Source organism: Anastrepha ludens, chromosome 2, assembly GCF_028408465.1.
Source record: "Anastrepha ludens isolate Willacy chromosome 2, idAnaLude1.1, whole genome shotgun sequence".
Taxonomy (NCBI): Eukaryota; Metazoa; Arthropoda; class Insecta; order Diptera; family Tephritidae; genus Anastrepha; species Anastrepha ludens.
Genome location: NC_071498.1, coordinates 124,833,137 through 124,847,112, shown reverse-complemented (window position 1 = coordinate 124,847,112; position 13,976 = coordinate 124,833,137). Strand labels below are relative to the sequence as shown.

The 13,976-nt window shown below is 39.1% G+C and overlaps 1 protein-coding gene across 1 annotated transcript in view; it reads left to right on the top strand.

Moving 5' to 3' along the window:
* Window positions 1–13,976, top strand: part of LOC128855265 (uncharacterized) — a 101,540-nt gene that overhangs the window by 26,239 nt on the left and 61,325 nt on the right. The window contains exon 3 of the mRNA XM_054090009.1: window positions 487–597. Within this exon, the coding sequence (XP_053945984.1) occupies window positions 487–597 (111 nt within the window). The remainder of the gene's footprint in view (window positions 1–486; window positions 598–13,976) is intronic.

Sequence of the window (13,976 nt, the reverse complement as noted above, 5' to 3'; positions counted from 1 at the left end):
CAAACTGCAGCAAGTATAATCAAGCGCTCTTAGAAATCGTAAACATAACTTGCCACTTGCCACTTGTCACTTGTCGCATGCTTCATGCCAACGCTGCTTTTGCGAGTATAATATTCGCCTGGCACTTGGCAACATTCGCCCTACAATCGTTTAGTGGCGCGCTCTTCCACCCGCTGTCCGCTTGCCTAATTCGATGTTATATGCCTTGGAATTGGTGGATCGCTGCATGCTGCTCACTATGAGCTTCTCAATTAAAATAATTACACGGTAATTCGTCTCTAATTCCTTACCACTTGCCTGCTGGCACATGCCACTGGCCTTAGTGGCTCCTTTAGTTCAACGCTCCTGCTGCGTAGTTTTCCACTTGTTTTTGCTTATATTCCACTTTCATATTTCCTAACTGTTTTTTTTTTGTTTTTGTTTTTCATTTTGTGCTTGCTCGTTTCTCATACACACTCTTTGTTGCTCTCACACAATCTTTTTCAGGCTGCGCTCTACTCAGTTCGCTGGTATTTCGGCTCCGAGGAATTCTATCGCTACGTGCCCAAGGTGTCACCGCCCACGCTGGTCTTTCCGGTGTCTGGCATTAATGTCGATGTAAGTTGTAGACATTTTTTAATCTACCCCGTGTTTACCATCATGCTTATACTCGTACAGCGCGTCTGCTATTTCGCTGAACAAAATATTACTTAACTTTTTTATCATTGTAGTTTTAGCGTTTAGTTGATGTTGTTTTTGTTTTTGTGACTCAATATTTATGTTATTCGCAAGAAATTTCCATTTTCATGCGATGACACGTAGCAGCGACATGGCCAATAAGAGCAAAAAAAAAAACAACAACAAGTAAATACCGAGAATGCCTGCAAGAAATAGACGACAAAGTAGATGCAGCAACACCCCCAAACAATATGTGTGTGCGTGTGTGTGTGAGCGCAGTCATTTTGTTAGTTTTGGCTTTGGAATGTGAAAATAAATCGGTCGTCGCTTTCAGTCGCAAGACACTTTGTCGCATTTACTTCTTCTTTGTTGTATGCCTTGGAATGCGCATTCCTTGTGACATTTCCTCGCTTTACTTATGTATGCCGTCGCTCTTTTCACAGTTGACATTGCCATCCTTGACCGCCACCAATTTATTTCCTTTGTGAAATATGCATTGAATTTGTCTTTGATTGTTTTTAATTTCAATTGTGAGCTGATACATACATACGTACATTCATACTATGAATTCTGGTTTTTTTTTGCTCTCTAGTTAAGAGCAATCAGTAGCGAGGAATGTAATTCGCGCCCACACACGAGATTATAAGCTTCAATCTGCATTACAATAAATTGATGTGCCTTTTTCTTCTAAAGGCGATTGTTTTTCACCGGCGATATTTACGTGCGGACTAATAAATTTTATCCGCGTGTGTTTAATCTTCATCATTAAAAAAAAACTTCAAGAGACTTTTTTTGCATTTCATGTAATTTAATTTTTCAATTACATTGAAACATTTCCGCTGTGATTCCGCACTAACTGAGGCTAGACAGAGAACCCGTGAGATGGTTTCTCCATTCAAAGGGTTGGTAAGAGTTACCTTGTCTACCCGTGGTCGGCCCTGAGATACCACCCTGATCAAAAAGTTCCAGGAACAACAGCCAGGTGAAGCTCTTAGTCAACTGATTTAACATTTATTGTAAAAATTTAATCATTTTCATTGTACTTACCTCTGGACTAACTGCGGGCCACAGGAATATTTTCCTTTGCACGCCTAGCGCTATAGATTGGAGTATAATCCTGCTCATACGTCCAAGACTCACCGTAAAATTCTTCATCAAAATTCAATAAAACATTATCCGACGTAATTACGTACAGGCCGCCATTTTCTACGTCCATCTTATGCGAAATTAAACAAATTGGGTTATTGCCACCGTAGCTAAAACACCCCAGGTCATAAGAGAGCCACTGTGGAAGTTTCGGGAGCGACACGTTTGTCGTGATTCGCGAACATCTCACCAATACATCCGACAATCATCTGATCGATCGAGATAAAAATGTCTTTTACGCTAAAACTGATGGATTGTCATGCATCATCCCAGAACTTATGATTAAAGGCGAAATCAAATCCAAATTTTTGTGCCGAGGCGCCAGCTTCGGTTCAGATAATCTATTTTGATATTTGAAATTCGAATCTTCATTCAAAATTTACTATATTCCGCTCTTCGTAACATTAAGCGAAATTTCACCTTTCCTTAAGAAATCTCTTAAATTGTGAAATGTCCCTTATACCTGAAATGACCTTAACAAAACTCAAATTTCAAGGAACGTTCAAGCGTAACGGGATTTGAAGCAAAATACAAAATGGTTTAAGACTATCGCTAGTTTAAACACTCATTTAATATATTATACGATAATTCAAAAAAAATATAATGCAGCCATTCTAGAAAAAAATATGAAATTGGCTTGACCCATATAACACACGGGCTGAAAAGTCCCGTGCGTAACACATAGATGGCACAAGTTTTATTGCATTCACCTCTTTTTCTGTTAGTACTAACCTTAGCAAGAATGAAGCCGGGCTGGAAGCTGAGAAAAACATAATGGGCGTATTCGTGGATATTGAGGGGGCTTTTCTTAATGCCACTTTCAGCTCAATATGTTATTCTGCCGAACGACACGGAGTTAATCAAACCATTGTAAAATGGATATATTCCGTGCTCTCTGAGGAGCTGTTAACCGCTGGTGAGAACAGTGACGAATTAATCACCGTCAGGGCCAAGCAAGGATGTCCCCAGGGGGTGTTCTTTCTCCGCTGATGTGGTGCTTCGTCGTAGACTCTCTACTAGCGGAGATGCAGGAACTCGGTTTTCATGCCCAAGCATATGCGAACGATGTCCGTGCGCTAACATCAAATAAATCCCTAAGCTTTCCACAAAAGTGCAGAGGATTCTGTACAAAATCCATGACTGGTGCATGAGACATGGTCTTTCCGTTAATCCGAACAAAACAACCATAGTCTTGTTTACGAGAAAACGAAAATTTGATGGATTCAGTCTTCCAACACTGAAAGGTGTGACACTTGGTCCTTCCCATGAAGTTAAATATCTAGGAGTAATTTTGGATAAGAAGCTGACTTGGGAGACACACGTTTCACTGAAGGCGAATCGCGCATTCAGGATATTTCAGCAATGCCGCAGAGCCTTTGGTGAAACCTACTGTGGTCCTATGGATATACACAGCAGTTATCAGACCAATCATCACTTACGCCCCTGTGGTCTGGTGGCGAGGGAGAATGGTTAAGTCCACAATCCAGGAACTATACAGGCTGCAAAGAAGTGTATGTTCATGCATCACGGGTGCCATGAGTACAACCTCTGGTGATGCCCTAAATGCTATGCTTGATCTGCTCCCCCTGGATCTTGAGATGCATCAGAAAGCAATAAAAGCAATGTGTAGACTCCATAAATATGGTTTCTGGCACGAAGACGGAACCTCGGGACAAAGAGAAATCTTTTAGTTGCTATCTGAGCTGTATTCACTGCTTTAGGCACCTAAAGACGACCAGATACCCACAGTTTCATTTGGAAGGAAATTTGATGTCAGATTTCTATTGCTTGAGCTATTGAGCAATCCAGAATGCATGCAGGGAGGTTTGAAGGATATTTGTTTTGCCGATGGGTCCAACAATGAAATAGGGTCTGGAGCCGGATGGTTCAAGAATGTAAGAAGAGCTTAATTCTGTCGCAAGACAAAACCGGCTTGCACTTACATGGGTTCCAGGACACTTTGTTGTTCAAGGAAATGAAATTGCCAATGAATTGGCCAACCGTAGGTCAGTGGTTCCCCCACAAGGGCCAGAGCCAATAATCGAAATCAGTTCCGCAGGAATCATGAATTGGATCAGCGATTATGTACGGAATCTGCATAAAGAGCGATGGTCAGGTCTAGAACGCTGCAGAACTGCAAAGTGTTTTGCGACAATTCCGACCAGAGAACTATCAAACTTTCTACTAAAACTTGGACGGAAAGACGTTCGGTTGATGGTCGGTATCATTACAGGGCACAACTAATGGGGTCAGCATATGACCACCATTAGAATCATTGAGGACCGGATGTGCCTGGCATGCTTGGAGGAGGCGGATAGCACTGAGCACTTTCTCTGTGAGTGTCCTGCCTTCGCTAGAGCACGGCTACGAGTTTTGGTTTCCGATGTCATGAGAATGAGTAATATTCGTTCTCTAAAACTGGAGGATATTTACAGATTTGCCAAAGAGTCTGGAAAATTCTCACAGGACTAACTATCTCTATCTCTGTCTCTATTCTTTCCTATCTCTTTCTCTGATACTTTCCCCTTCCCTTCTTGACTACCCTCTTTCGAGAGCTTTAAATACAATGGGCTTTTTAACCTGAGTGTTTTAGGAGCCACAAAATCTCCTGGTGCTCCTTGGCTCGACCGTTTCAAATTTCAATTTCAAACTTAAAAAGGCAGCTGTTTAAATTTCATGATATTTTATTCATTAGTTCGTGAGGTATTGTGCTAAGAGTGACGCTAATTTGTGTTATTTTGAAACTAATGGATCAAAAAGAGTTTCGTGTTTTAATTTTACTCTGCTTCTTGATGGGAAAAAATACCAAAATAGAGGTCAAGCGAAGCAATGACTTGAAAAATATTATGGGGACTCCGCTGCATCAGAAACAACAATAAACGATGATTTGCTGATTTCAAAAGTGGTTGTAAATACACCGATGATGCACAACGCAGTGAACCACCAAATGAGGCGGCAACAGCAGAAAACATCAAACAGATCCAGAAAATCGTTTTGAATGATCAAAAAGTGAAGTTGCGCGAATTATCTGACATCGTAAAGATATCAGAAGAACGTGTTGGCTTTATATTGCATGAGCATTTGACTATGAGAAAACTCTATTCGAAGTGGGTGCCGCGTTTGCTCACTGTTGAGCAAAAAGAAATCAATCACTAGTCAATCAAAACAATGGCAAAACTACATGAATTGAACTTCGAATTGCCCGCACAACCTCCGTATTCGCCAGATTTGGCTCTCAGAGACTATTGGATTTTCGCAGACTTAAAAAATGCTCGCCAGTAAGAAATTAGGCTACGGGCTGCATTCTACTAAATTGGAGAGAGACGAAAATCTCCTTCATACCCAAGACGCAGGTCCTCACACACTAATCCTAAGGACTTCGTACCTATCAGTCTTACGTCTTTCCTCCTCAAAATTCTTGAAAGGATTTTCGATGAGTATCTACGGGGTGTTATACCAATCAGCAGGTTCTCCCCAGGCAAAACACAAATACATAAAAGGCAGATTTTAGAGTCGAATCCAATGTTGATACTCTGATCGAGACGATACTTGTCAGAAGAAAGGTAACTGCGAGATTAGGCAACATAATAATAATTTTGTCAATCGCGGTTAAAGTCAAGTATCCCAGCACTCTCATGGATATTCTGCGCTCTAACATAGCCACGCTTAGTAGCTGGACTCGAAATAAGCCCCGATAAAACTGAATTAATTATCTTTACACGGAAACTGAGACTGCCTATAGTATCTCCGCTAATTTCGAAGGCTGTGGAGACTCCTTTGTAAGAGAGGACTTTTGTGGAGAGGACTACTGTAGCGTCTACCATGCAGAAGTCTTAGCCATAAAGGAGGTAATTGTATACCTTAACACACACGTCGTAATACAAAATAAATACCTTCTCGGATAGACAGGCGGCCATCAACACAATGGAGACAGTTATGCTAAGTCCAAAGGTTGCGTAGGAATGCCAGGCAGCTCTAAATGATTTTAGCATTGTCTTCACGGTCAGCCTTATATAGGTTCCGAGACATAGAGATATTGAAGAAAATGACAAGGCCCATGAGCTAGCCAGAAACGGTACTTCTTGAAAACAGAGGCAACATTGGAATCCCTATGACAACTTGCAAATTAAGGATAAAAAACAATATTCTCTAGGAGTCAATAGTTCATGGAGAGAAGAAATTACTTGTGTTACAACCAGGCTAATTTGGCCGCAAATAGATAAGAGAAGATCAGAAGAAACAACTTTCAACCTCGCAAGAGAGAACATCTTAAAGGTCGTGGCTTGTGTCACCGGGCATTGGCTGTTGGCTAAGCGCTAGGAATATTTTCTCATGAATACTGCAAAAGTTGTAGAGACGAGGAAGAGGAAGAAGCAGTAGAACACTTCCTTTGTAACTGTCGTAAGTGAGTTTAGCTACTCTAAGCCGACTGCCACAAAAACTTAACCTAATCTTAGAGATTAGGCTCGCATTATCGCTGAACCTGAGGCTTATTTTGAGGCAAAAGATAAATCGTTCTACAAAAGTGGTATAGAAATGTTTGAGCGGCGCTGAAACAATTCCGTTGTTCTTGGTGGAAATTACGTTGACGAATAAAGCCAATTTTAAACAAAAAGCGACGTGTTTTCCTTGTTAGGCTCGGGACTTTTCAGCACATGTGTTAGCTATTTCGCTTAGTGTCGACATGCAATTGCAACTCGAAGTAAAGTTAAGTGTCTGCCAAATTGAATATCTTTATTTCGAGATAGTAATCAAGTTGCGGTTAAAACGGCTCTTATAATTTACAGGCACAATAAAGGCAAGAGCTATTCACTTCTACCTCAGGTGTTCATTAAACATCTCAATAGCTCAATTATAAATAGCATAAATGCCAATTATGCCCATTAAACATTTATTGATAAATATGTATGTATATGTGCACTCTCAAATGACACAATAATAAAATCCACAGTGCCAACAATAACAGCAATTAAAGCAGTCATCATTGATGGAGACAATTACATTAAAAACAAAAGTTATACAATCGACATTTTACGAAAAATTAAATTGCAAAATGCGCTTCCAATGCGCAAACATTTGTTCTTTACCCAACTGTGCTCCTGTTCCTGCTGCATCCACCACAGAAGCGTGGCTTTAATGAGCGAATGCGCGCGTAAAAAAAAGTTTTTTATGAGTTCGACACTGGAAATGCAATACAGAATTCATTCGACTGCTCATAATTGCTTTCTTATTTACATCAGCGAAAACACAAATCTCATTCCCTGCGCTTTCGCCCAAGTTATTATGTACATATTTATGGATGTACGTATATACGTGAATTTTGTGGGGCAGTAGATCAATTCATTCGAAGAGTGGATGATTGATATTTCTGAGCGAGTGGTTGGAGAGATGTTTGAAGGGTGGCGTGGGATATTTGTGCAGCAAATAAATTCGAAATCGGAAAAAAGCTCTTCGCAAATAAAACTCGTAGATAAAAATCAAAAAAAAAAGACCTTGGCAAATAACTAGAAATGTTTATTTATTTTCTATAATCTTTTTTTTTTAATTTTTTTGTTTTTGTGCGCAAGCATACAAATGAGGTATTATGTTTTTCTCGCTCATTATAAGGAGTATTTGTAGCGTACGATTTTTCAGATTTTATGGCTGTTTTGAATGCTTCACTTTTTGCATCTGCTTTTTGCTTTCGTTTGCCTTCTTCTTATTGACCAGCTGCTGAAATTTTGTTGTTGATACTCGAGTATTTGATTTATTCGACCAACTGCGTGATTGGCTGTTTATTATGGTATACAAATTATTCAAGTAGGAACTTTTTTGAGTGAAAAGCAGTAAATGCGCAGAAAAGTTAACCCTTTGCATGCGAGGCCATTTCCGCGCGGACTAACCAGCAACTCGATGCGTTCCGCGCTAATCTCGGACAAAAAAGTTTTACGTAGTTTGAAAGGAGCATTACGTCTTCTTTGTAAGATTATATAAGCAGTGCTTAGGGTCGAACTTCAAAGAAAAATATCACAAGCATAAACAAAATATCAATTGGCACATAGGAAAACATAAATAGTTCACACAGCGGCTCGATTTCCGCACCAAAAAAGTGGTGAGTGAGACTCACCCCTCGAGTGGTAAGAGTTGATAAGCTGGCGAAAAAATATGGAATATTTTAAGAAGCATCCGTAGACTAAATACTCCGGAGAGCCGAGAAATGCCAACCTAAAAATAAAATTTGGTATTTCTGGCACTGAAAATGTCCAAAGTTGAGTACTTAAGGGGTACTCAAAATTTTCAAAAAATAGATTTATTTTTGAATTTTCTTAAAGTATAATATCTTAAAAATACTATATGAAAATTTGAAGAGAATTCGACATATACTTTTTGAGTTGTGTAACAATTAACAAAGGGCGCTCGGGCGCTGCGGAGCGTTAGAGAGCAAGTAGGTGGATGCTGCACGTATGAAAGTGGCAGATAAGCGCCCTAACGATGACATTCGAGAAGGTAGAATGCTACGTAGGAAACAGCAAAGCGATATTTTAGAAGCTGCTATGACGGCTGAAGAACTATTATATGGCCCAGGAATAGATTACACAGTGTAAGTAACTAAATAATTCGTATAACTCTACATAAATAGATGGGAAAACTTTAAATGCGTTTTTCTCAAAACTATGTTTTTTGAACTGGTAATCACTGTAACTTAAAAGCCGCTTGGAAGATTTCAATAAAATGAATGCTGCTGTTGAAGAACAAAAAAAACTCGTGACTGATCGAAGGATTTTTTCCTCAAAAATTTTATTCTCGAAAATCTGAAAAATATTTCCTGAGGCCGCCATATTGTTAATTTTGAAAAAAAAGGCTTCGATCAGGCTGAAGATTATCTATTAATAAATCTAATTTCTCTTTTCCGATTGATTTTAAATTAATCTCCACGGACTTGTGATGATCACCACAAGAGACTCGTGGAGGAACAGGCTCCACACAAACAGCGATAAATTTTACAATAAAAATTTTTTTTGTTTCGAAATTTGAAATGCTATGTTTTTGTTTTTGTAAAATAAAGCAATTGACTAGCAAAAAAATTATTGAAAATCATCATTTTTTTGGGCTTCTAACCCCTGAAGAAAAAGAAAACTTTAGAAATTTACTACACGATTTTCAGCCTCTAACAGGCAAAATTGAGATGATAGAGGAAAAAGTATGATGTTTTTTTAGAGGGACCAAAAAAGATCAGCAAACTCATTATCTAATGCTTTTTGGGTTTTGTAATCATACAAGAAAATTACAGTTCTCCACAGGGCAACCTTGCCGATTTAGGTAATAAAATCAAGTCAACCTTAAACCTTAACCCTACAGTAGTCGCGCCCCTGAAGCTGACGTAATTGGTCGCGCGGTCTACATATGTAATCCATTTTAAAATTAAAAATACAAAAGATAAATATTTAATTCTTCCATTGCTTTTGTTTTAAATATTCTTTTTATTGTTTAATTTATTAATATAATATTAATCAAAAATAGCATAAATAAACTTTCTGTTCTTGCATAAAATAAATAAAAACCAAAACTTCATTTTTTAACAAAAAATTATTGGGAGGTTGAATTAGTTTTAAAGGTTTTTTTCGAAGATTTGGGGCTTTATTGTGAAAAAACGGTACAAAATATTTTATTTGAAGTATTGGGCATCGCTAGCTACAACTTTCGCCCATCTTTCGGGCAATTTCCGGATGCTGTTTCTCCAAAATTCTGGCCGCTGCTTGGCTATCCATGACTCAACCCATATTTTGGTAGCCTCGTACGAGAAGAACCGCTGGTCCGCCAAATCGAGACTCATATGCCGGAACGAATGATAATCGGAGGGAGTTATGTCTGGACTATACGGCGGGTGGGGTAACACTTCCCAGCCAAGCGTTCCAAGGTATTTTTTGACAGGTTGAGCAACATGCGGCCGAGCGTTGTCATGTTGCAAAATAACCTTGTCGTGCCTTTTTACCGTTTCCGGCCGTTTTTCTTTCAATGCCCGGCTTAAACGTTGATGCGTGGCCGGGCAAACCCCATGATTTTTTGCGTTTTGGGTTATCGTAGTGGATCCATTTTTCGTCGCCAGTCACCACCCGATGCAAAAACCCTTCCGATTTTGTCGCTCGATCAGCAATTCGCACGTAAAAAATCGCCGATCGACGTCGCGCAGCTTCAACTCGTACGGGACCCAATGTCCTTGCTTTTGGATCATTCCCATCGCTTTTAGACGCTTGCAAACGGTTGATTTATCAACGCCCAATGATTCAGCAAGCTCTTCTTGGGTTTGGCACGAGTCCTCGTTTACCAATTCCCCCAATTCCGCGTCCTCGAACTTTTTGGGCTGGCCAAGACGCTCCTTGTCTTCGGTGTGAAAATCACCACTTTTGAATCGTCGAAACCAGTACTCACATGTTTAAATCGACGGAGATTGATTGAAGCAGAAAAGCAAAGCTTCCCGCAAATTGCGTTTCGACGGCACACTGCGTTGTTTATACTTCAGCGAAATGACAGATACTGATAAACAAAGCCTAGGGATGAGGCTTTGTCATGAATATATATTCAGTATTGCCAACGCGATAAAGTGATAAACAGCGCCATCTGTGTGCCACCTTTAAAACTAATTCAACCTCCCAATAAGATACTTCACAAAAGTATAAATTACATATAAAATAACCAGAAGATAATTGAGATGTTTTAATTGTTTTCGAAACGTGACGAACATACAGTCTTGGAATGATCAGGACAAATGCGTTTATTGCAAGCAAATGCGTTTTAGCAACGACCGACGTAGTTATTGTGCGTTGGACCTTGATGAGTTACAACTTGTGGAAGATCCAGGAAGTCTTTTATTTTAAATGTCAGTGTTCTAGGTAGCGTGGTAAGTTGTAATCTTTGGTGAGCCAGTGGTTTCATCCAAGGCAAGGCTAAGTCTATGAGAAAATCACGACTTTTGACAGATTCATAGTTACTGTTTGCAGTGTAAATGCGTAATGCGTTGAGAGCACTGAGGTTTACAAGATTATAGAACTTAGTTAGCGGCCACCTTCTCGTATTCCTAGATACGTCATAAAGAGAACACATCTTGTCAACCAGATCAACGCCATTTTTAGTGCGATTATAGTATGTAATTATTCCCGGCTTTCGTCGATCTCCGGTGTCAGAATCAATCGTTGCATCGTTGTGCATTGTAGACATGGCTATTACCACTTTGTTGGCTTTTGGTACATAAGAAACCAGAGTATATGGAGAATGAAATCCAAATTTTGAGGAGCATATTGGATTGCCTCTAGCTATTCTAAATTCCCGGGGAACTTCTCTTTTATCTTTTCGAACGGTAGCAACCATTGTAAATCCATTATCAAATCATTGCTTTGCTATTTTCAGAGAGGAAAACCAATTGTCCATAGTAACATTGATATGTCTATTCAAAATTGGTTGCACCATTCTCATCGCGATATCAAATCTCTCGTTGCTTAACCGAAATGGACCTTCGGGTTGTTGGCCGGCGAACATCTACAAGTGCAAAAACTTTTAGTCCATACTTAGCAGGTTTATTTGGAATATACTGCCGAAAAGAACAACGCCCTCTGAAGGACAAGAATTGTTCGTCCAAAGTCATTTCAGCAGAGTAGCATACATATGTAAATATTATCAGAAAAGTTCCACAAAATTGTAAAATGAAAAAGTATGCCAAAAGTCCACTTTTCTTTACAAAGTATAATTAGCTATTAGCATAAAACCTAATTTAAAATACTTACGTAATCGGTCGCGCGACATACATACGTAGACCATGAATTTCACGAACCTCTAGCGACACAACTGCATGCGACAATTAACAGCGGAACACTGAGAGTGACTCTCTATTTGTTAGTTACAAGTAGCAAAAATCTCCGATGAAATCGATGCACGATTTTCAAGAAATTTAAAATTTAACAATGGTGGATTACATATGTAGACCGCGCGACTACTGCAGGGTTAAATATGTAAAACAAATTTATAAAGTGATTTTACAGAAATGCTGTTTTTCATACGGTAGTAATCAAAACCAAAAATAGAAAAAAACAGTTTTATTTGTAGAACAGTGGCAATTTCACTTTGAGCTTCAACATAAGTTGATGCCAATCATACGATTTTATTTTCCTCATATTAACTCCATAAAAGTTGCTTATACACTCAACTGAGCAGCCAAGCGAGGTGTTCATCGGACAGTTTCTGGATTCGAAAAAGTTCATTATATTCTGGTTGATCTTTTTGAATCTCTTACTTTCATCAACAAAAGGCAAACACTTTCTCAGGCATCGTCTTTTCAATTCGATTTATTTTATTTATTTATTGAAAAGAGTAATAATTATAAATAATTATTCCACTTAAATTCGATTAAATTGCAGATAATGGCATACATACGAGCTCCTCCTCCTATTTTTGGTGTGCGCCTTGATGTTGTTTTACAAATGGAGGGAACTACAGTTTCAAGCCGACTCCGAACGGCAGATATTTTTTTTTTATGAGCACCTTTTTTCATGGCAGAAATACACTCGGAGGTTTGCCATTGCCTGCCGAGGGGCGACCGCTATTAGAAAAAACTTTTTCCTAATTTTTGATCTTACACCAAGATTCGAACCGACGATCTCTCTCTGAATTCCGAATGGTAGTCACGCACCACCACGGCGGCCGCCTAGAACTGGTTGTTGATATTTTCGGAGAAGGCTACTCGATTTGTGTGTTCTGCAATAAATTATGCTCTTTAAAAAAAATCGAAAATTCGCTTGATGTTTCAAGCTTCCTGATGTCTGGTAGTAGATTATCAGTTCTTCAGAATGCTATTTCATTCGCATGCAATACCAAATTTTGTTTTCGCCGAAATATGTTCGCCAACTGATGGTGTTCAGCAATGAGGCTTAACGGCTATATCAATAAGCAAAAGTGCTGTATTTGTGCTTAAAAACAACCTGAAGTCATTCAAGAACAGCCATTATATTCATTGAAAAGAACCATTTGGGGCGGCTTATGGGCTAGAGGAATCATCGGCCCATATTTCTTCAAAAACGAGACTGGCGCCAGTGTAACAGTGAATGGCGAATGCTATCACCTCATGATAAACGACTTTCTCATGCCTAAAATTGAACCCCGTAATCTCCACAACATTCAGCTCCAGCAAGACGGCGCTACTTGCCATACAGCCCGTGAAACATTGGACTTACTGCGTCGTTGTTTTGGTGAGCAATTTATCTCTCATCGCAGAACAGTGGATTGTCCACCACGATTGTGTGATATCCCACCTTTGGACTTTTATTTTGTTTGAATACTTTGAGGATAAACCAACTTCAATTGAGGCACTGAAAGCCAGCACTACTAAAGTTATTCCCGAGATACCCACCGAAGTCCTCCAGCGAGTCATACAAGATTGGTGTTTACGGATGGTCGCATTACGGCGCAGTTGCGGCCAACATTTCAAAGGGATTATATTTAAAAAAATATATTTTATGAATGTTTCTATAGAAAAATAAATAAAGATTGCCCAATCGTTTGCATTTTCGTTGTTTTATTTCAATTTAAAATCCGATACCTCTAAATTGATTGCCCTATACAAAGAGGATACCGGCCATATACCCAACAAAGGGTGTAAGCGCCAATTAATGGGCATCAATTTCTAGGAATCTGAGATTCCTACAACCAGGAAATATTTCTGAAGTGAAAATATTCAAATGTAGTATTTTATATGATGAATACTAATAAATATTAAAAAAAACTTGTTTCGGTTTTCATACTTGAAAAAATGTTAATATGAATTAATTAAAAAGTTAGCTAAGCTATGCACAGGATTGCAGTCTGTGTCAGAAAAACGGAACCGCGATTATTCATGATATATTTAACAATATTTTTTACATAAAAGTATGTACAAAACCACGAGTCGCAATTACTCAATAAGCGGTGTAGCCTCCATCGTTGTCGATGGCATCTCCTCGGCATGCTTTGAACCAGCTTTTCTGCGTAGCTCGTTGACAAACAGGACTAGATTTTGCGATCTTGACGCACGAGTTGCTTTAAGTCATAGACTGGCCTTCCGGCAAGATGCGTTTTCATAGTTCTCTACACATTTTCAATAGGGTTGGCATCTGGGGGCTGGGAATGCCAATCCATTACTGTGACGCCATTTTCTTGTTTTGATGTTT